The sequence below is a fragment of the Thermobia domestica genome, chromosome 9 (genome assembly GCF_964235325.1).
Source record: "Thermobia domestica chromosome 9, izTheDome1.hap1.1, whole genome shotgun sequence".
Lineage (NCBI taxonomy): Eukaryota > Metazoa > Arthropoda > Insecta > Zygentoma > Lepismatidae > Thermobia > Thermobia domestica.
In genome coordinates this window covers 61,611,831-61,636,537 of record NC_137462.1, presented here as the reverse complement: position 1 = coordinate 61,636,537, position 24,707 = coordinate 61,611,831, and the positions used below count along the sequence as shown (strand labels likewise).

Sequence of the window (24,707 nt, the reverse complement as noted above, 5' to 3'; positions counted from 1 at the left end):
TCGGTTCGATCATCTGTGGAGATTATCTGGTTCGGATCATACGTTAAACTATAGGTCCACGTATCATATGACCTTGGTGTTACAAGGGACACTAAAGCGAAATCTAACCACCAAACATCCTGGAAATATTGGAATTAATAGTTTTATATTAATACTGGTTAATTGATATCTGCCTATGTGACTGTGGGTGGTGCAGGGGTTTCGTCATCTGTTTCTTGTAGTTATCCAACGTGCGACGTAGTACTCCGTAGTAAATACACGCGGTTGTTGTATGCAAATAGGAGCATGTGTTACTGTTTATAAACACAAACAGGTGGTACATTATAATATGTTAAATGTCATAAGTTTCTACTAGAGTACATTCCGGTGCACTATCCACTCTTAATGCTATGTAGTAGTTAGAAGTCAGACAGGGATAGAAATTATGTGACTATGTTACAGGCATGCAAATATTATGCGACAGAGTTCAAGGGACCAAGGGATTTTGATTTGTATACTCATTAAATTAGGAAGCTTAGAACTCATTTTGATATTTGGTTATGAACTAATAATATTCCATTGTACATTCTTACAGATCTTAAGCTTGCGTGCGTTGGTATGCCATGTAAAGACGGGCAGGTATGTCTCAAGGAATTAATCCCAAGAACCGAGTCGAATTACGAAAACAAGTATTTGATTAAGTATGGTTGTGTAAAACCACGTAAAGTGTATGGTAAGTGAGAAAATTATTTATGTCATTCAAACTTGAAATGCATAATACTTATCCATTAATGGCATTTACTTGTATATGTATATATAATGAACGTAGCTATATCAGATGTATTCATTTCTTAGTGTTGTGAATATACATTAATGTTGGTATTCATTTAAGAAAACAATGCGAATTAGATAGGTCATGGTTTCTCAACCTTGATGTCGCGAGAGTGTTTCAAGGAGATCACAAGGATGAGCGGAAGATAAAAATATAATTAGAATCTAATACCGGAAGATATTTTTAAATATTATTTTGAATTCTCTTCTGGTAGGGATTTTTTAAATACATACTATTAATAATATCAAAAAATAGATCTACTAAACATTTTCAACAGGTGCAGGGTGGTTTAAAACCAATTTAAAGAAAAAAGGTCGATATGAACCTAATAGAACTGTATATTGTAAAGCCGGAAAGAATACAAATTCAACAAATCCTGTATCTTGAAATTCAATTAAAATTGAAATCTAATGAGACATATATATGTGTGAGGAATATTCCTTTCTTCAGCAAGGTGAACACAATGAAATTATATTTTTAGTGTGAGATTTTATCTGTTTCCTAAATTTTAAATATAAACAACTTCCTTTCAACAGTTTTTGGTGATACTGAACACATACGCAACAATGTAACAAATTTACAACAATTTGAGGTAACAAAGTAACTCTCGAAACTTAAAATACTGAAAAGCTTTTTAGACAACTGTCCCGTTTCTTTTTAAAACCAAAATTACAAATCAATATTTTTTTATCATATGACTCAAAATTAAGGGAATTATGAAGTTTTAAAATTTTCAAACAGCCACCATTGAGAAACAGTATGACGGATCGGATTCGATATTTGCAACACAACCAAATTTGGTTTTAATCCATTCACTTATAGGAAACTTGCTGTTTCCACTATATATAGCAAATAGATTCTACTATTATAGATGGCTATCGTGAGATATCCGCAATAGGTAGGGGAGATCTTTTTCTTCTTCTTCAAGGGAATCAAAATAAACCGGGCTATCAAACTTAAGATCATCTTCACGATATTCGTTGTTGCTATTGTTGTTAAGTCTAATAACTGTTCTACACGAAGGACAAGTGTTCTTATCTCTTAACCAGTTAAGCATACATTTAACAGATAACTCATGCTTACACGTCGTTTTACACAATTGACATTTTATTTCTTTACATATTGAACATTCTTCTGAGTTTTTATTAAGCATAACCCTGTTGAGAGTAGCATTAGTGTGTTTTTGAGATAATTGTGAACATGCTTATTTACTCTTAAAAATTCAAACATATTAATCTAACCTCTGCTTTTTTTTAGAAAGTCTTCAGAGAACTTCCTATCGCAACAAGTGTGTATTATCCTGTTTAATTCTAAAACTTTGCTTTCGAACTCGAGAATTAATTTTTCGCTTTTATCGTGTATATTAACTGTTGGCCAATAAACCTTATTTTGATATTTTCTCACGTTGTTTCATCTAGCAGTGGTGTAAGAGCGTACCAATCGATAAGAGAATCAAATTCTCTCAAGAAGGCTGTTAGTTCTTTTCCTGTGATACGACAACTTTTAGAAACTATATCCCAATAGAGTTCCTCTTTAAAGGTTTTTAGGAACGTAAATTTGAGTAAATCCGTTTGATAAGAAAGTATGCCCCAATGTAAATATTCTTTGGATTGTGTACAACAAACCTCAACAGCTTGTTTTAGTTAAAACTTTCCACAGTTATTTTCTTCACTAAACACGAGCCAATCAACTTCCTCTTTCAACTCATTAAGAAAATCTTCAGTCATTTGTTTCATACGTGTAGTCTTTCCAATGAATATGTTGTCTTGTATGTTCCTTATGGTTTATTACGAATTCTGGTTTTAAACAACGATAACACCGTGAACCATACCTTCGTTCACACAATTTGTCCCAGAAAAGTTTATCACCATACCTATTAATAAGTATTCGTGTTTAAGTAAGTTTATTTTTCTGTTTCATAATCTAGCCCTATTGATGTGTTCTTCATAACGTTCAATAAAAAGAAAGTGATAGTTTATGGTTTGATGTAACTAAATACCAATGTATCTTGTTTTCGAAGGTGTGTAGAAAGTCATCAGATAAGTTGTTTATTTCTGAAATTTGTTTACATTCTTTGAATTTTCGAGTATTAAGTGCATCTATAACTATATTTCTACAAAGCGGATTTTGAAGGTAGTTAACGATATGTTCAGGATTTAATTTTTGAATTACGTGGTTGTTGTGAATTTGCAGCAGTTGTTCTTTAAGACTTATTTTTGTGCTCGTTGATTAAAGTTATTATTTCTGCCTTCCTAAGGTTTGAATAACCATGTATTCGTTTTTCTTTACAGTATTGTTTAAGTTGGGGAATAGTTTTTTTATAATAATAAGAAAAATAATATTCAGTTTTGTTAAATTTTGTATATAATAACTATGGAGAGGAAATGTGATTTGATACATAATAAACTTCACCTTATTCATGAAGATCTTAAGCTGATAGCAACACTAATGGAAAAACAAATATTGTTAAAAGACGATTTCCTTCACAAGCGAAATGCCAACAATACAAAATTACGTCATCCGTATCAACCTTCGTTCGTGACTGCATGGGAACGTAGCATGTTTGCAGATGATTTTTCAAATGTTTCAATTTCAATGCATACGCAGTGTGACAAGCAAGATCTTATCTTCGTTAGAAAGAAAAAGATGTTGGAATAAGGAGAATTGGAAGTCTGTCAGCGGAGACAGTAATGAAAAGACTTATTTCCAGCAGTTGTTTTAGATTTGATATTTTCGTCTATATTCAAGCATTTTCTGATCAGTTTTTATTTCTTTGAATATACAGTATATAATGAAATAATACATTACACACACAGCAATGTTGAGATTAATATATGGTGTTCACTGGACAGCGTGCTCTGAAGCAGAGCAATTCATCTCACAAGGGACATATTTCATTCCGAACGCGAGGATCAATATAAAATTTCGTAGATATATACAGGACTCTGCTCTTTAGTTCGTCTTTTAACAGTTCAACTACATGAAGGAGGTTAATGCCAGCAGCCCGTCCTATTTTTTCCACACTGACTATCACACCTAACACTAATTCGAGCTTACCACCACACACTGACGCACCTGACTGATCTTCACTCAGTAACGAAGAATCTAACTGCTAGTGTTTCGGAGGATAGGTGGCGCTGTCGGAGGAAAACGAGTTTTACACGGGAATGACACCATACAGTGGTCAGTACTTAGTCCTGTATATATCTACCAAGTTTTATATTGATCCACGCGTTCGAACCGAAACATGTCCCTTGACAGAATCGAGAAATATTTTGTGCTCATCTACTCACAATTTCACTTAAGGACCTGCCTCAGTGCTACCAACTGCTGCCAAAGCCGAGAAAAGAAATGTGTAAGTTAGGTTGCATCTATTCAGGCGTTCTCACAACTGCTGGTAACGTAGACTGAAAGGAATACGATAATTAGGATATGGGAAGAGAGGAAGAAAGAGAAAGCTGTAATTTATACTGTTCAGTACCAAGGTGACACTACATCTTCTGACATGTAACACTTCCCAAGTGTAACACCCCAATTCTGATCAAATGTTGCTGATGGAAACTACACATGAAGTAAACGAATACATATTTTTATTTACGGTTTTAGGGGACAAAAGCCCCCTTCCAAAATTTTGAAAGTTTACACCCGAAAGGCAAGAAGAAGTGAACCGAACTGAAGGAAATTTCGCACAGATATTGCACATTTAAAATAAGGGACATGTTTCGCATTTTCCTGAAAAAGAAAACAGGTGAGTGGGGTACGGACTCATTGAAACCTTTGATTACGAACTATCAAATGTGCTGATAATAGTATGTTATATTTGCCTAAAGGACATGAAGAACTGGAACAAAACTTTCTGAAGGCACAATACACAAAAAATAAACGAAAACGTGTTTAGTATTTCCTGGGGGAAAATGGTCATTGGTGGCCAAAAGCCCCAACCAAAAGTTTGAAAATTGACAACTGAAAGGCAACAAGAAGTATACAGAAAGAATGAAATTGTATAGAGATATTGTAGACGTGAAATGAGGGAATATGTGTTTTTCTGAAAACAAAAAACAGTTTTTTTTTGCTGCAGGGATCCCTCAAAACCTTTGATCACGAAATATGAAAAGAGCTAATAACAGCATGTAAAATGTGTCCAAAGATCACGAAGAATTGCAATGAAACTTTGTGTAGATACAATACGCAATAAATAAACAAATACTTGTTTTTTATTTTCCGCGGAGAAACGTTTCCAGGGGGCAAAAGTTGAAACTCAAAATGTTGAGAGTTGGCGCCGGAAAAGCAAGATGAAGCCGATCGAAATGAATGAAGTTGTGCACAGGTATTGTAGGCGTAAAATGAGGGAGTGTGTTTCATATTTTTCTGGAAAAAGCAGTTTGGTTGGGCGCGAAACCCCTCCAAACCTCTGATCACGAAATATCAAAAGTGCTAATAAGTATACGTCAGAAATGCCTAAAGAGTATGGAGAATAGCAACGATACCATGTATAGGGACAATACGCAAAAATATAAGCGAACAGGTGTTTTTAGTTTGTGCGGAAAAGCCGTGTTGGAGCCAAGGTCTCTCCGAAAGAAGTAAATATTATTGCAGAAGCGTAGGCAGGAGTGGGTCGAAGCGAATGAAATTGTGTGTAAACACTGTATATGTAAAATAAGGCGATTCGTGTTTCCCAAGTGTAAACAATTGATATGCTTCAAATTTGCACATCAACAGCGAACAGAAAACAAATCGACACGTGTATTTGTTTATTCGGAAATACATTGTAAGGGTTAGAGGCGCACCCCGAAATGCAATAAAATATGCTATAGATACGAAACAGCTAGTGTGAAACTAGTGAAATTTTACCAATAGAGGTGTGACCTAAAAATATGAACCAATATAGTGAATTTCGAGTGTCTCATTACACTCAAAAGTTCAAGTTCAAAGACGTACGTTTATTTTATGTGTACCTGTCAAGTTTTATCAAAATCGGAGTGTTACACTTGGGAACAGTTATATGTGAAATTTGTTAAACTGTTGAACACAACACTGAAGGAAACATAGAAGCATCACATTGACCAGCAAAACCAAATGCGATTTAAACTGACTTCCACAGCTTTAGCAAGTGATCGGGTCGGTTTATCGGACAGAGCGACTTCGGTTTATCCGAACGTTTACTTGCAATTTCTTACAGGATTTTGTTTTAATTACTGAATCGAACACGTCCTTGGTAATACATTAAAATGAGTCAGATAGTCAGTTTATTGTCCATTTAACGCCTAGAATTGAATCTGTGAAGAATATATCTGAGAATATACATTCTTATTTAAGTTACAAGGACATGGATTTAAATGATTTGGTTGCAATCGCCTGTGATGGCCCAGTAACCAATACGAAATGGAAAATTGACATTATTCATAATATTGAGGTCAGAATAGGAGGAACACTCGAGTGGTTCATTCATTGACTACGTTAAATAAAAATACTTTACCGACATTTAGTCGAGTACCTAGATGGTGAGATTTCAAGCCCCAAAATCATTTTCTGAAAATATTGGTAAGTCATTTTAACGCTGTGAACAGCTTCCTGTTCTCGGTTATGAGAAAATTTCATCTGAAGATATTTCCGTAACAAACAAAAAAGAATAACTTAAGCAAAGACCAAAGATATATTCTTGATATTGTGACAGACACAAACAGCGCTAATGCTTAAGATATCTTACAGTAAAGGATTCTGGAACAATAAATCATTCAAGATGGCTAACTAAATTAAATCTTAGTTTGGGCTTACATATTTCGACGAAAGATCCTTAATTTGAACTGAAAACATTAGCATCGTACTTTAAAACGTAGACACTAGTCTGCTTTACTACAAGAAATAATTCGTTTGTAGAAGATGTGAAAATTCAGATGTCTGTACTGATTCAGACATCACAATATCTACTGGAACTCTTACTAGAAATTATCGATCCTATAATATAGCTGAAGACTTTGTTTCCTCTTCCCGAAAATCAAAGTATTTGATCATTTCTAAAGACGTAGGAACTATCAGAGTTTGACTACGTAAAATGTCCATGCCACACGCAGTCCGTAGAACGATACTTGAAATTTGTAACAGAGGCTGCTACAAAAGTGTGTGACTCCTTAAATAGGGATGGTTTTATTAGATTACACTCTTGTCTCGCACTGTAGTGCCAGATTTCAGTAAGAAGTCTGACTTCAAATGTATACAAGAAATATAAAATAAATAAATTTGAAACATCTTGAATGGTTATGATTGCTGCTTAGCTACTTGAAGTGCTGCCATTTTCCCTTGGTAATTTCTGGATTATTTCTAAATTCAGAAATGAGAGAACATTTATATTCACAGATCAAAACCTAAAGAATTTTTGTTTTCCTAAAATTTGGGATTTTTAAGTTGCAATGCGCGAACTAAAGATATTTTCCTAGTTTGATTTTCTTTTCTCATGTGTATTTCTACGTATCTACGAGAAAACTACCGTTCTGTTAGAACTATAAAAACGAATACTTTATTTTATACAGTGTGTTCTAGAAGATACAAATTTTGACAATTTGACAAATTTTGACAATTTGCCTTAATTTTGACATCAATGTGCGAACTGAAGATACTATCAAATTTAGATTTCCTTTTCGCCTGTGTATTTTTAAATACCTACAAAAAAACCTAACAGCTCTATTGTAAGTATAAGAAGCAAAGTGTATTTTATACAGGGTGCGGAAGTGCATGAAACGACCGATGAATTATATCAGTATGAACTGCGCGTGAAGTCTATAACGAGTTTCTAAAAGCATCAAATGTTCTCACATTATCCGATGTAGGGCTAAGTCATAATTTAAAAGTAACCCTCTGATCCTCTAGGTGGGAAACAAGACTTGAAATTTAACAACTTGTCCATGACAAAGTAAGAGTAACATGGAATATTTTCATTGAGTTCGGGAGTTGGTAGATCAGGGGTTAAATTGAAATATGGAGTTATGCTGAAAAGAATTATATCAACTGTGATTATGGTAAGGTTCTGTTGCTAATGATATGCTCCAGTTATTAGTCTAAGTTTCGGTCAAATGTTATTTTAAATTTGCAACTGAGAAAGTACGTATTATGATTTTGATAAGACAACAATATTATTTATGTATTTGTTACTACTTATATATTTCAGCGAATATCTATCAACTAGAATGTGAAAAATGTAGAGAAGAAGGATTCAAATGTCTATATAATCCTTATGATGATCTTCGCCCTATAGTAAAATGTGTCAGCGCAAATGGTAAGAGCATATATATATGAGTTGTGCGTGACAGAGAAAGTATGTAAAAATAAATTGTATAGTGAGTTTTAGTCCATACATTGCCAATGAAAAAAACGTGTGAATATTCTACTTCATGCTAAGTGTAATAAATTAAGTGAAAAAACCCCTAGCAACGTTCGTTAGATTAACACAAGAGGCGAGGTTTTCCCATACACTAATAAGCCAACAACATTTAAAAATGTCTATAGTCCTTGTAACTATTTATTGCATCTCATACTTATCCCATTGTCATAGTGTCATGCGTATTATGTCGCTTACAAGACTTGTACCAGAAGGTACTTTCACCAGTCACATAATGTTTGTTATAAACTTACTTGACATTATGATCCCTGGCACGTAGGTCATCGAACTCATTTATCCTGCTTACATAATTCTGGGAAAATTAACTACATATTTAATATTCTATTACACTTGTCAGTATATATTGAACGATGCTACAAATAAAACTTTCATATTTTTATTTATATATTCTCCTGTTCCAATGTAGAACGAAAGCGAGTAATCAGTGTATCGCATTTGCAGCTGGCTTCTACGTTTGGTAAAAGTTACATTCCTATTGGAATATTTGAAAACCAAACGATAACAAATTTTTATTCATTGATGAATTTAAAGCTTCTTGAAAAATGACTATGAAACATGTATTTTAGTCTTTAACTACTTTTAATTACTTATTTAATCAATACAGTACAATCACTGAAACTACTTTAGAATATAAAATTAAATATTGGTTGTAATAGAAAAATAGAATAATATCTTAAACGCATAAATGTGATGTTTTGATTGTATATGATTGACTGTATAAATATTCAAGAGAAAACTGTATATTCGATCGTTACTCAGCGTAAATGGTATGATTACTAGCATGGGTCGAAAACAATCAAATTGTGAAATTTTAATCGCAATAGCACTGAAAAATTGCAATGTGATCAAACTAACAAATCTGCAAAATTTGAACAAAATTTGTTAATATGTTTTACCACCGCAAGAGGGTCAAAGTTTCAAAAAATGGGGAAAAAGTGGTATAAAGTTATTTTTGCAAAGATCGGAGATGAATCACTCAAATTGCAATAGTATGCAAAAGTTTCTACTTGGTTAAGTAAGAAATATGCAAAAATCGAACACAATTTTTTGGAAGATCGAAAATGATACACTCATGTTGAAACAGTATACAAAAGTTGCTACTTGATTTAAGTAATAAATCTGCAAAATTTGAACAAAATTAGTTAATGTCTTTTACAGCCGCAAGAGGATCAAAGTTTCAAAAAATGGAGAAAAATGGGTATAAAATTATATTTTTATAAGATATAAAAGGCGGCATTCAAATAGCGACAGTGCTAAAAATTTGCGACACTCTTGCATAAACAATTTGAAAATTTCAATAAAATTGAATCGAGGTGGGGTGAAATTTTGGAAAATTGAAAAATATGTATAAAATATTTTCTAAGTATTGAGAATGCAATTAATAACTAATCCTCTCTTAATGAAATGGAAGAGCGTTTTGTACTACAAAATTTTTAATACAGTTGTTAACCTTCACAATCTAGTCACAAATTTAATTGAATAAACGGAGAACTCATGGTGCTATTTATCACACCTTTTTACATAATAACAAATACTTCAACAATTAACTCTATGTACGAGTCTATGTGTATGAATACGTTCTCCAACAATTATGTCTATGTATTCACGAGAAGAAAGAAAACAAAATCAAGCTTAGACGGTTTACATGTTAGTAGGAGAGTGCTTGCTCTACACAGAGAACTCGTAAAGGAAAGCTAATTGTTTTGTCACAAGGTTGCAGTGTTCCGACAAGTATTAACTATGTTAGTTTAACATTTTTGTGTAGTTGTCTGTAGTTTTTGCTACATTACAGATGACATCCAGCCCATATGATAGGCGTGGTAAATTTTTAACACACACCACTCTTACATGTCCGTTATTTGAAACTCCCAAGGAACTGGCAGAATCTCGTCTGCCGACCTATGAAGACGTCCTGCGTTGTTGTTTCCAAGAAAGATTCAATCCTCCACCTGACTTGCGAAACCAGGAACCCACGTTTTCTCAAATAGCAGAAAATGTAACAACAAAAATTGAAAACTTGTATAGAAAGCCTCAATTTCAATAGTTTCTAAACCTCGAATTTTAAATTCCCATTGACATACCACCAGAAATTCAGATCAGTGATGAAAAGTTACCTGCAAGATAAAGGCAAGACAAACTTTCAAAGTAAAATGAAGATTTTCTTGGATGAAGCAAACAGCAGTTTATTAGACATAGCAGTATGCAAATGTGAAGATTTGGCCAAATTCAGTTGTGAGAAGTCCAGGAAGTTTCCTGAAAGAGAACGTGCCTTCATTGAAGATCAGAGAACACTGAGGTTTCCTTATATTAGTGATGCTGACATTCCCGCTATCATAGCACTGCAGATGAGAACCAAGAAAAATATCGCAATTTTAATCACAATAATGTAGCTTAAACACAATAATGCAGCCCCAACTCAGCATTGCCAATAATGACCTTCAGGACTTCGAACAAGTATTAGAAGGTAATAGTGCAGAGGCATATGTAAATATAACAAAATCCGTGGAATTTTGAATGAAGCAATTACATGAGTGGTGGCGATGGATAGGTAATGAACTATAGAATCGTGTACTACCTGGTGTTTTGTCTCAAACTGTGGTCGAGCCGGTGCATGACGTCATACTTCTAAGATGACCACTAATGGCGATATCGATGTCTTATTTTTAGCGCTATACCGAGTAAACTTCTCAACCGATTTTCATAAGAAGTGGCTCATTTTATTTCTTCTGGTTGCTGTGTGTGCTTTTGCATATATATGTGCCAAATAAATAGTTTCACTACTTCAAAAATTAAGAAAACTATCAAAACTGAAGTAAAATTAAATCCATTTTTATAACTTCAATGGGCATACCCACTAAACTAGCGAATGAGTTTCAATAAGTGTATTTTTTCTCCATGGCTATTATTTATACATATTAAATAAATATTTGACAAGTAGATAATTTTATTTATTGCTGAGAATAAAAACTACTTACTACACTAGTGTATAAATAAATGTGATCTAAATATTATATTGTTACGATAGTTATTTGAAAAATATGTAATTCTTTTACCAGTTATATGTATAAATAAATACATATACATTGCAATTATATTAATATATGAGATGTTACAATTACTAGAGTTTGAATGTGGTGTAAAAAGATTATACCTAGTTAGAAGTAGGTTGTGAACAAACATTCATATTCCGAAACTTCTCTTACTTCAACAACCTGTAAAGTAGAAATTTATCAAGGCATTTAGTCAGTCGCATAAATTTATCAAGGCGATTCCACCAATAGCCTATTTGTCTTTCCAAGAACAAAAACGTTGCCCGAGTTGAATCATATTTCAGAGTTAAAACAATTGTTGCGCAAAGATAAAACCTTTACCGTATTAGAAGTCAACTAAGCTTCCCTCCTGTGGCAAATCGCATGTAATAGTGAGGCTGGCCACGGTTGACACCAGATAGCAACGTTCAGATCGTTGAAAGTAGGACGATGCTTGTTCCATAGCATTTGAAGTTGTAACAGTTGCTAATTTAGATGTTCTATTTTTGTCTCACGCCATCAAGTATGCAATTTTTATTAAAGATGTCCTTACGTATCCAAATCCTAATGATACATAATTAAAGGAACATCCATCCAAAATATGCCTAATAGGTAATGTCGAACCCACATTTCGTTTGGGAGGACTGCACACACTAATTTATGAGTATATCCATTAAAATCTAACCACCATCCATTTCTCTGAAAGAGACTGGAATTTCATTAGTTGATTGAAGTGTACGAAGACACAGAATATATACAGGATGATAGAGGGTTAGGTCAGTGGGCAAGCCAGAACATATATTGCCTTGAAAACTAGCAAGTAGAAGTGTTCTCTTTGAATTTCTACATTTGGAAATAGTATCTGTAGGAAATTACTTCTTTGTGCAAATGTCATTCATTTGATGACAAATATCTAAATGTTAAGCGTTATCTTAGGAAATAACCGTTGCATCTGAAGATATATCTAAGTTAGACGATATCTTTTGTGATCTCCGCGAAAATATGTTTGTTTATTTGATATGTTGTAGCGCTGATACGTTTCCAATAGAGAAGCAATATCAATGGCTAGCACTACATTGCATTGCTTCAGTTACCACGATCAAAATAATTATTATCGTTTTGTTTTGAAAAACCAATGGATCTAGAATGAACCTCCTCCTACTACTCACTATTGTCTAACACAAACTACTATCAGTTCATTAAGCTTTACTGTTACTAGGAAATGTTATCTGTTACATGAGTGTTTCTATCATTTCGATTTCATTCTGCAGCTCGGAAATATACTTATAAAATATATAAAATTATTCAACTATTGTTCATACTTGTAGCTTATACTGATAATACCTGAATTGATATTAATGTAATTAATATTTTTCATTGTTTATTCTTTCCATAGAAACGAGAAGCATGTGTCCTGAAGGACAATGCTATTCGGAAACAAGGTACGATAACAGAATAATCCAGCAGGAGAGGTGTAAGATTGTGTATTTCAGTAATCAGTATAAGGAGACCACATATAAAGAAGTGTGTGAGTTAGTATCTTACGAACGTAAAGTGCAGGTAAATGAATTTTGACACAAATTATTAAATTTAGAATATTATCAAAGAAACAAAATAATTTTAATAAGTGAACAGTGTTTTAATGGTGATTTTGTATTCAATATTGTAATGATTTTGGTAGAGTGACCGAGATTTTATCCCTTCACCAATTTTAATATGAAATTCAGACTTTTGTGTCTACAATGTTATGACTATAAAATATCTCTTCAATGACCAAGGTTACAGGTTATAGTGTTCTGTAGGGACAACTGGTTACCTCCAGTGCAGCCTCTGGGAGTCTCAAGGATTTAGTTTTTAAGAACCGCCGGTCATTGCAGCCTTCACGGGGTTTGGTATTCAAGTCGATCCTCTTAGCTTCATAGCAGACGCCAGAGATTAGTTGTGGTTAGGATAACCCCTTAGCTTCATAGCAGCCTCAAGGGTTTAATGTAGGTACGATCAGTTGGTCGACTGATGCTGAGTCCCTCGGTAGTCCGCCTTTTATCTTTTCCCTTCGGGTCCTCCCGTGAGGTCAATCATCTTTCGGCGTTCCTCAGTGTCTTTCGTGTTGGCTTCTTGTCTGCTACGTTCTTTATAATCAATAGCACGTGTTAACTTGACACGTGCTTTTGTCATGATGTAGGGATCTTTACATTTCCCGCACTGAAAAACAAATAATCTGGAAGATTATTTGAAAAAAAACACATACTTGTTATTAGTGAAAAGTAGTTGCACACAACACTGACACACTTGTAGATATTATTGAGATATCTACACTGACACACTGTATAGATATGTTTAGCCAATTGGTTAAGGTTTGTTTTGTAACGGGACTTATGTAAGGCGAGGAACAGATTAATTATTATTAGAACGAATGAAAAGAAAGGAATCAATTTTGGAATTTGGTATCTTCTCTTCCTAAGAAAATAAAAATTGAGAATATAAATTTTTGGTCACTCTGTATAATGGAATCAAGGGCCTGATTTTATGAACATCCTATATAAGGTGAAGAAGTGTCGTATGTTCCTATCGAAGAAGCAATGCGAGAAGCAAGAAAGAATTGTATTTCGACCTTACATGGATTGATGACTTTTGAGACTAAAAAAGGAGAAAAAATTGTTGATCTTGCATGTTGCAAGAACAGAAATACTCATGTAGCGAAGTTAAATAACAGAATAAGATATAATTTATAGCTGAAATAAAGAAGTGCGGATTTATGTCACTGCATCTTTTGTTGTTTTTTTTCTGTTGTTGGTACCTCTTCTGTTCCCGGTGAGTACGTGGAATTTTGTCAAATTCTTCTTTTTAGATTTGTGCCTCTTTCTCCTCAATTTTGTCTTCCATCTGTTTGGTCCTCGTAGAATGGATTCAAGCGATCGATCGCTATTTGTTGAATGTTGTCCTTGAATTTAGATGGCAAATCTACTCGGTATAAATTTGAATTAAGCTTCTACAAGATTCGTGCCGGGTCTTCATAGGGAACTGTGAAGTGTTCGGGTAAACTTATTTTCCTTGTGGGATAATATACCGAAACAAGATCCCATGGATTATAAGTTGTCTGTCTATGGCTCTTATCGTAAAACTGCTTTTGTCTGTTATACACCTGTTCCAGGTTGTTTCGTACTTTGTTCCTGATGGCATCTACTTTATATCTGTCAACTTGTATATGTTCTCTTGATTGGAGTGTACATTCTGTCGGGATCCTGGGTTCGTAACCAAACAATAAGAAGCTTCCTGAATATTTGGTCCCTCCTTGTACGTAAGTGTTGATGCCATCAGTCACATAACATAACATGCAGTAACCATCTTTCCCAGTACGTATGATGTTCTCGTTCGAAAAACGTAAGACAATTCTGTATAATTTTATTAGTCTGTTCTACTAGTCCTATGGAAGCATCACTATATTCGGGTGAGTACTTATACTATATCATACTGATGTGCTAAACATTGTAAACGAGTCGCTCCATGTACTGGATATCTGTACCAATACAGCGTGTAAATGCTCCATATTTTAGGATAATATCATTTTCCAAGAATTTCTCTATATTTCCCGTGTTTATGGTATGTAATATTCTTGCAATCACATATCGTGTGGCTAGTCCCGTGGCTACTAGTATGGACTTTTTTCTTCCTTTTCTGCTTGTGCTTGGGAAGGTCCCTAGCTCGTCATTTATCCATGTTGTTGCTATCTCTGCCACTGGATGATGTAGTAGTTCAGCTTGCTTCTTCTGTGGTAGTTTCTTGAAACGTTTGCACTCCTTGCGAGTATTTTGTGAGCAAGATAGTTTTTGAGATATAAAATTTCTTGATGACGGTTTTGTACGATTTTTAAAACCCAAGATGTGGATTGATCGCCTGGCGGTGGAAGATTGTGAACCACACATTGGCTAACGACTTCGGTGTACATAGAAGATATAGTTAGCCATAATCAGGGTTGTTTCGTTTTCTATAGAATATGTCATTTTTGAGGCAAAAAATCTTGCTGGCATTTTTTAGGCAAAAAACCGTGGAAATCTTGTCGGTATCTTCCCCCTTAAAACAGAAATGATGTCTGTGTAATTGTTATCTGTACTCTTGCGATGTTTGGTAAAAGCTCGTTATCTCCTGTTTCTATAATATTAACTTGAAGACTATTTGATTTAAAAGAATGGTAGTCTTCCCCCATTTTTCATTTTCATCCTTTTCTCCTTCTTTCTTAATATCTGTTTTTTTTAAGTCTACTGATGATGCCTGTTGCATGTTTGGATCCAGGAAATACTGTATATCAAACTCATAATCAGCTAAGAATAGCTTGTATCTTGTATATTTCCCGACCTTGCCCGCTTGAGTGTTCATTGTATAGAAATTTGCGCAATGTTTATATGAAAGGGTACAACTCTTTTTGCTATATGCTAACTTTCTCTTCAGTTTTCGTTAGCCTCCGAGAACAATAAGCAACAACTTTTTCAGTGTCGGGTTTTCAGTCATAGCAGGCCAGTGCGACCCCTAGTTGCGTTTTACTGCTATCTCTGTAAAGGCGTATTTCTTGAGAGTCATCAAAATGAACGAGTGATAGGGCGTTTAATATATCTTCTATCAATTGTTCCAAAAGAGCATCGTGCTTCTTCGTCCATTTGAATTTAGATTTAGATGTTACTTATTGCTGGAAAGGCTCAATTTTTATTGTAAAGTCTTTGATATGAGCTCTGAGGTATGAACATAGGCCGATAAAGTTTTTGAGAATCAGCTTAGTAGTCGGTCTCTTAAAATTTCGTATTCCCTTAGCTATTTTTGGAGATATTTTAATGCATTACCCACTAACAAGGTGTCCTAATACGTTAGGCTCCTGGTAGCCAATGTGTGTCTTCTTGGGTGATGCCCGAAATTCGTATTTCCTAAGCTTCTGAAATAACAATTCTAAATCTTGCAGGTGCTGTGGAAAATTATATGAACTGGTGACAAGGTGGTCGGAAAAATTTGTAATCCTATCTGGTAGTCCTTCCAAATCATTCTCATGGAAACGCTAAAAATTTGGAAACTTTTTTTATGCCCCATTGTGTACCTTGAAAATTCATATGATTTTCTGGTATGATTGAACTCGAAAGTCACGTATTTATGGCCTTAGGATGCAACAAAGATTTAAAAGTATGTATTCGAGAGATCGAACGTTGTTATTAAAGGTTTTCCCCTTTACAGAGTTTAGAACATCCTCTGTTGATTGAAATGACACAGTTAAATACTTGGTATAACTGTTACATTTCTGTAGATTAAGAACTATTCGAAATTCTTTCGTATTAGGCTTCTTGTACACAAGAAGTGGAGAGAAATATTAATTCTTGTCAGTAGGCTTGATTATTCTTGCCTTGATAAGATTTTGAATCTGTTTGTATTCTTGACATCTAATTTGTAATAGAATCGGTGGGAAACGGTCGTGAAATACGGCAGATTTAGAAATCTCAATTTTGAACGTATCCCCTAAAATACCCGATATCATCAGGGGCATACGTAAAAACGTCTCTATATTTAAATAATAAATCATAAACTGCTTGTTTTTGCTTACTGTTCAGGTCGGGGTTAAGGTCAAATAGCTCTTTATTGAAAAGTGTTTTTTGTGTATTTTAGGCGTTCTTCCGTTTCCTCTTTTGTCTTAAATTCATACCCTTTTTCTAAAAGATTGTTCTTCTAAGGCGTTAAAAGATTTCGTGCCCTTCCTCGAGAACCGTCACTGGTGTATTCCTTTTTAAAGTTACGCTTTTACCATTGGAATTTGAAATAAAAATAACTGATTCTCGCGTATTCCAAGAAGCAGTGATACATACAGATATTCTTGATCAGCAATTTTTCTTTCCTGCAACTTGTATATATGTATGAGAACGAAGAGTAAAGTTATTTGTTTAGTCACGTACAAACAGTTCTGGTCTGTCTGAGATACTATCTGAGTCGTAAGAGCTGACAATGTATTTTCTGTGTTTTGAGCTGGTGGCTGTGCCTTCCTCGGTCGTTTAATAAAAGAGATTGTATGCTTGTTTAAATCGATTGTGGAATGCAAACGTTGGAGAAAGTCGTTGCCTATAATTATTGGCATTGTCTTGTCAATTACTCTAAAGTAATGAGTGAATGTTGTTTAACTTATTTAAAATTTTATTAATGCTATTAGGTTCGAACGAAAATTTTGCCTGAAATTCCTTTTAATATTGTCTGAAATGGAATTAGACTTGTCCCAGGGTGAAGGACATCGGCTGGCCAGAAGGACATCGTACTTCCTGTGTCAATTATCCCACTCTGAGGGTCTAATTTAGTTTTTAATTGTTAAATGCGACCTCTTATTTTCGTCCTCTCTAATGGAACGTTCTCCCTTCTTTCTGCTAATTGTCCTGATTGTTCTTTTATTACACGAATTTCGTAATTTTTTTGAGTTTCTCTTTGGTCTTCTCATTTCGTGTGATGATGACTGTCAGCCACCTTGTCAAGGGGATGCCTCCCACGTCTTTTGACGCTTGTAGCAAACAGATTCGCGATAACCCCTCAACCGGCATATTGCGCACACAAAATTTGATCTTCCGTAGCCTGCTGATTGTTCTTACCGTTGTTATTTTTATGTCTCCTTCTGTTTCCCTGTTTCCTATTCTTTTGATGGTTTCTGTAATTCTTCTGGGCTATCACCAGCGAAAATTCTGCCATTTTGTTGGCCAGTGTAGAAAAGTCACTTTTGGAAGGTTTTGCCCATGGTGGGGAACGGTCTTAGCTTCTTGATTTGGGGTTTAAAATTCTTGAGGGTTTGGTTGAGAAATTGCCATATCAGGAATAATTTGGTGTTAATATGTAGGTGCATAGTTGTTCATCGGTTGTGTAAAAGGTTGCGTCTGTGCAGGATAGGTACGGTGATATAACTGTTGTCCAGGATATATTGTCTTTGGTTCGGTCGGGAAGCCATAGGATATAGTCTGTGGGTTAGGTATATGATTCTGGCGGTATAACATGTGCAATTTTTGTGATAGCTTGCGTGTTTTCTTTTCCTTAAAATGTCTTAACCGCTTCAAATTTATTTAGTTTAGTTTGTAGAGCGTCTACCGTCGCAAACCTTTCCAATACTAATTTATTAAGGAAATCCCTCTGCAATTCCATTGATAGTTGATGCAACGTTTCCTCTTCAGTCGCTTCTTATAGTAAGTGCCTTATTACACGAAGCTTACGTAAAAAGTATGAGCCTATTGGCTCATCCATTTCCGATTGAATCTTCCTAGAATCTCTCCTTTTTCTTAGCCGGTAACCATGCCTGTATTCCTGCCATATGGTCGAAAAGCATGAAAAACCTGTCCGGGTCCTCGTGCACGTGTCCCGCATACATCGTTTGGTGTGGCATGTTAAAGGATATATTAAATGCACCCTGTGTCATATTTGTTTTATTCTCTCCTGGTCTATATGTTTGTTTACTTGATCTAGTTTCCGGCATAAATCACACTTAAGGAAGGTAAGAGAAGAAAGAGAGGGAAATAATATATATAAATTTTAATTGAATTTTGATTGCAAAACTTAGACAAATTTTGGTACTCACCTTGTGCCTGTTAATAAGTTAATAAAAAAGAGCGTCCCGTAGAAAACTCCGGTGCCTATCATCATGTAATGATTTTCGTAGTGTCAATAATAACTAACTAACTAACTCTGAGGCCTATGGAACCCGGAGGTTCAATGCCGCGTTCACAAAAGCTCACCACTGATTTCTATTCTTAGCTAACTGCATCCAGTTTCTACTTTCTATTCCAATCTCTGCGAGATCCATCTTAATATTGTTTTTCCATCTGCGCCTCGGTCTTCCTAATGGTCATTTTCTGATTGGTTTTCCAGTCAAGACCTTGAAAGCGTTTCTACTTTCTCACATTCTAGCTACATGACCCGCCCACCTAAGCCTCCTAAACTTGACGACCCTAACAAGTTTGGGTAAACCATATAAATTATGTAACTCCTCGTTATGAAGTTTCCGCCATTCCCCATTCCCGTTCCTCTTAGGTCCGAATATTCGTCTCAGGATCATGTTCTGAAATACTTTCAGTCTATGTTCTTTCCTCAGAGTAAGTGACCATGTTTCGCAACCATACAGAACAACTAGCATGATTATCGTTTTCTATATTTTAAGCTTCAAATTCTTCGACAGAATTCGCGACGACATGAGATTTTGAACCAAATAATAACGCGAATTCCCTGCTTTTAGTCGACATTTAATTTCTTCGTGAACATGATTTTCTTCTGTTAATATTGATTCTAGATATTTGAAACTATTCACTTTATGAAAAGTATTATATAATATTTTAACGCATTTATAATTTGCCATATTCCGGTCCCGACGCACTTCCATATATTTAGTTTTCATGGACAGAGATTTTATCCCTTCACCAATTTTATTATAAAATTCAGTCTTTTGTGTCTACAAAAGTTCTGACAATAAAATATATCTTCAATGACCAAGGTTACAGGTTGTAGTGTTCCGTACGGACAACTCCTTGGCTTGCGTGCAGCGTCTGGGAGTCTCAAGGATTTATTTTTTAGGAACATCCTCTCATAGCAGCCCTCAAGAGCTTTGGTATTCAAGACGGCGATCCCGTTAGGTTCATAGCAACCTCCAGGGACTAGTTATGATTAGGATAACCCCTTTGCTTCATAGCAGCTTCCAGGGTTTAAGGTTGGACGATCAGTTGGTCAATTGCTACTGGGTCCCTCGGTGGTCCGCCTTTTATCTGTTCTCTTCGGGTCCTTCCGTGAGGTTCCGTCTTCTTTTGGCGTTCCTCGGTGTATTTCGTGTCGGCATCTTGTCTGCTAGGTTATTTATAATCAATAGCACGTGTTAAGTTGACACAAGCATTTGTCGTGATGTGGGGATTTTTTTCAATATGTTGAATCGGTATTAATTGTAATGTGTTCAAGCAGTGTTCGCAGATTTTGACGACGTTCGAAATATAGAGGAAGATTTCCTTGACAGTTTAATTTATTCTAATTCGTCATAAAGGTATTTATGCAGTGGCCTATAATTTATACGTCATCCTATAAAAAGATGCATTTCCTTGTAGGATAAAATAATTGGCTAATGCGATGGTACAAATACAGAAAAATGATGTCACGTTTCTCAATGTCTCTGCAGACAATTACCTTTCCCACACTTACCCTTAAACTTACGTGCACATACTAGCGTCTCAAGTATTAATTGCGAGTTAGAGAAGGATGATTGCAAAAATCACAGATATTCAATTTGAGAATATTGTACTAATCTTTCTCAGGTAATGTAACACATTTTGAATAAGAAAGAAATGAATGTTCTCAACGGCGAATTAATACTTTTAAACAACAATGGTATTTAAATGCATTGCAAGAACATGTATTAAATGTTATTTTTGCACGTTGATTGAAATATTTTGTTTTGAAAAAATATATAGTATCTGATTTTGTTTGGTATTCTATGGATTCTAGCATCACAATAAGTTGAAACAAGTTTGAAATTTCTTGAGAAAATATACTTCTCAAATATTGTTTCGCTGGTAAACTCTTTATATCCTATCACCATGTTTTTTTTATTATTATTTATGGAAGTACTTCCATTTTAAGCATCATAATTCTGCATTACATAACTTTATTAGCAATTCAGTGCAAGGTATTCAAATTTGAGTATTTTCTCCCGGATATTCATTATCAGATTGTTGATGCAAAGAGGCACTCGCTTTTGGAGCAGCTCTATTTAAAAATATTAATTATATGACTCCACTGCTTGGCTGGAATCCCCTAGTGGGTGCAAACATGCTTCGGGATGTAGCCCAACAAAATCAATTTTGACGCCATTATTCACCTAGACTAATGAGCATTGAACTTTATATATAGATTGCAGACAAGCCTAAGTTCATTTTAAACACGAAATGGAGGTACTGTGACAGGAGACTGGAGGTACTGTCAACGCCACATACAATGAGATTTTAAAAAGGGAAACCTTCGTAGCAATCTGAAGGTACTTATCGATTTATCTCAATAAATGGTTGAAAGAGTAATGCACTAGATTTCGTAATACTAATGCGCATTTAAGATACATATATATATATATATATATATATATATATATATATATATATATATATATATATATATATATATATATTAACTTTTAATTATTTAATGCTCCATTGTAACTTTGTTATTTAATTGTTTTATACGATTCTGTTCTGTTCAATACAGACAACTTACAGCAGAGTAGACAACTAGCAGCATACGTTCTAACATCTTATGATAGCAGGTAAGTCTGTAAGTCACTTTATAGGATTGGCCAGAAAATTTTGAACTAGAAATTAAATAAAATACAATCAGTATCAACAAAGAGAAATTCATCTCATTAATAGTAAATATATATTTGTTATATTGATCATGTTATAAAGGAAAAGTCGTCGACACCCCCTCTACTAAACCTTGCGTTGTTCATCAAACATAGTAACAATGAAAGGTGACAGTACAGAGTATTAGAAAATGAAATGAAATCGTTAAGTTTTACGTCCCACGCTTATGCCGGTTAGGCTAAAGGAGACGGTGATGATGAGAGATGAGTGAAATGGTGGAATGAAGAAAGTGGAAGGAAACGGGAGAACCCTGAGAAAATTCACGAACACGGTGTTTGTCCACCACAAAGCAGACTATTAGAGAAGAATGTGTCGACCTAGTAATATCCAATGTAGTAATTTCACTGGATTGAATAATTTTGCTTTAAGTAAAGTGTGAATGGTACTTAGTAAAGATGCTATTAACAGTACAAAAGAAGTTTGTAACTTACCACAAGGCAACTATTTTATTACTACTTATAAACTTAGTTAACTTAATTAGATATTGACTTAGAAATGAACTTATAGCTAGCCTAGTGTATTGGTTACAACGAGTACTTACCATCTGTAACATCCTCGGGAAAACCTCTGCTTCTATTCTTGACGTACATCTGGAAATAAAAAGAATGATTATAATTATTAGAATTGTTTCTAAATAATTAACCTGTAAATTCAAACTAAACTAAAATTTATGTTTTTTTTAACTTAGGACCTGACTGCTAATTTATGTATGCTTATGTTTATGTATTATCGTTTCCTTTTAATAAGAATAATGCATATCTTGAAATTTCACCTATTCTATCTATTATATCTTGGCATTTTATTACTTTTTGTTAAACTCTGAAAACCTTTCCCTTATTGGCAATTATAACAACCTTTGTTTCGTTGGGCATGTATTCTTCCCTAAAGGAATTTGTACATGCTATCTGAATGGTACGCATGTTTCATAAAGTGTTGGCTCTATATGACCAGTTAGGGCTTTATTTTTGTTCCGAGCGAGTTCCATTTTCAATAACATTTAGCGCTCATTACTGGTTATGGGGTTAGTGTACGCAGCAATGGGAGACCTGAGTTCGATTGCCGGCAGGAGTTGTAATTCCTCAATTTTAAATCAATTCAATTGAATAACATTTGTACTGTGGGGTACCATTGCGCAACATTAACTAATATCGACAACTGGATATGATTGTGTTCATTCCTTCTTCGTATTTAAAAATATCGCATCTGTGAACTGCAGACGTCTCTGTTAGGTGGACGTTAGTGAAGTGGTTGGGACAGATGAGCGTGCAATGTGTCAACCTAACTTTTATGATTCCTACTTCTATGACATCCAGGAAATGGAATTTGATATTGTGGAAATAAACGAGACATCAAAAACGTATCACCTTAATAGTCTTAAATAGTTTAAGCTGAGAATTGGAAAACAATTCAGAGTGGTGAAATATGTGAAGCCAATAGGTTGAATGATATTTCATGAAATATGAAAGCAGTTGGTAGAAAAGTGAATACTACAATTAAAATGCAAATCACTTTGCCACTCTAAGGTAGATGTTTGTTAAAATGAAATGGATTTACGTGACAGAGTTTGAACCCTATAAACCTAGTGTGAATACTGATAGTATGGCGGTCGAACAAAATGAAGTATGCTGTAATAATAGATAGAAAATAATATCTCATGAAATATGAATGCAATTGGTAGAGAAGTGAGTACTACAATTAAAGTGCAAATCACTTTGTCACTCTGAGGTAGATGTTTGTTAACCCGGCACCGGGCGCGTGGTTACTAGTAACGCAAGTGGGCGCGTGGTGAGATTTTCTCTCACCTATGAAAGTAATGGAAAAATCCCTCTTATTAACACAGTTTAAGATTTAATTGTGAATTTTATTGTAAATTTACAACTTTAGAATATTTCAGTCATATATGCAGGGTATTTTACATTGTTTATTGATATCACTACACAATAAAAAAAATCAATAATTTTCCAACACTGAATAATACAGTAAAGCTACAGAATCACAAGAAACAAACAAATGAACAAAATGATAAACAGTTTATTCAAACCGAGGAAAATCCTTTCGGAATGTGGCAGTTATCACTCACTGTCTTCATGTTGTTCACGCCCTCGGCACCTGCAACAGAGAACACCTGGTGCGTGCTCCTTGCACACTGGGACAAGACAGTCTGCACAACGTGTTTTGGTGTATCGATTTTTCTTCCTGGGACAAAAGCCACATTTCCTTTTATCACTATTCCCTGCTGGTGCCTCGGAGTGCACAGGTGCTGGAGAGTCACCCAGGATCCTTCTTATCTGTGATCGCAAAAGTGTAGGCAAGCATGGTATTGTTGCTCTTCTAGTGAGGTATGGCTTGCAGAGTTCCATTGCTAACTTTTTCTGATAGAGTCTCCTTGCGTCAGCATTTTCACAGTTAAATCTATATATGATGTAGCTGTTTAGAGCACCAATATCAAGGAGTGCGTAGAAGATACGTAACGGCCACCTGTTGGTTTTCCTTGCAACTGTGTAGAGACTCTTTAGCCCATCCACACAGTCTACACCACTCTTCGTCATATTATAAAATGTAATGATTTCCGGTTTAGCCTGCTCCTTTGTTGCTTCATCAATGTGTTCTCCTTCATGCATTGTGGAGAGTAATAGCACATTTTTTCTTCTGTTTGACACATATGAACAAAGTAACATATCTTCTCCATGAGCGAACATGCTTGAAAATGGCGGTCTTCCCTTTGTACTCAGGAACTCAACCGGAATCTGAGGTTTGTTACTTCTTAGAGTTCCAACCAGTGTTAATCCGTGATTCTTTAGAAGATCTAGCGCTAAAGGAACTGATGTGAAGAAATTGTCTGTTGTCACATTTCTGCCAGATTTAGTAATGGGTTCGATGAGACGTTTGACAACTGCGTGCGCACTGTTGTCCTGAACATATGGTCCTCGCGGCTGTTGTGTTCCCGGATAAATCTCCATTTTCATTGTGTAGTAGACATGTGCGTCTACTAAGGAATATATTTTAATGCCATATTTTGCCGGTTTATTTGGCATGTAACATCGAAAAGAGCATCTTCCCCTGAAAGATTCAAGCATTTCATCAATAGT

At 34.9% G+C, this 24,707-nt stretch overlaps 1 protein-coding gene across 1 annotated transcript; it reads left to right on the top strand.

The window, feature by feature from the left end:
* Positions 1 to 580: 580 nt before the first annotated feature.
* LOC145694008 (uncharacterized) lies at positions 581 to 21,520 on the top strand. Its single transcript, XM_081770153.1, has 4 exons — positions 581 to 712; positions 7,974 to 8,081; positions 12,630 to 12,793; positions 21,464 to 21,520. Exons 1-4 carry the CDS (start codon positions 598 to 600, stop codon positions 21,488 to 21,490), a joined length of 414 nt encoding a protein of 137 aa, XP_081626279.1. The 5' UTR covers positions 581 to 597; the 3' UTR covers positions 21,491 to 21,520.
* The last annotated feature ends 3,187 nt before the right edge of the window (positions 21,521 to 24,707 follow it).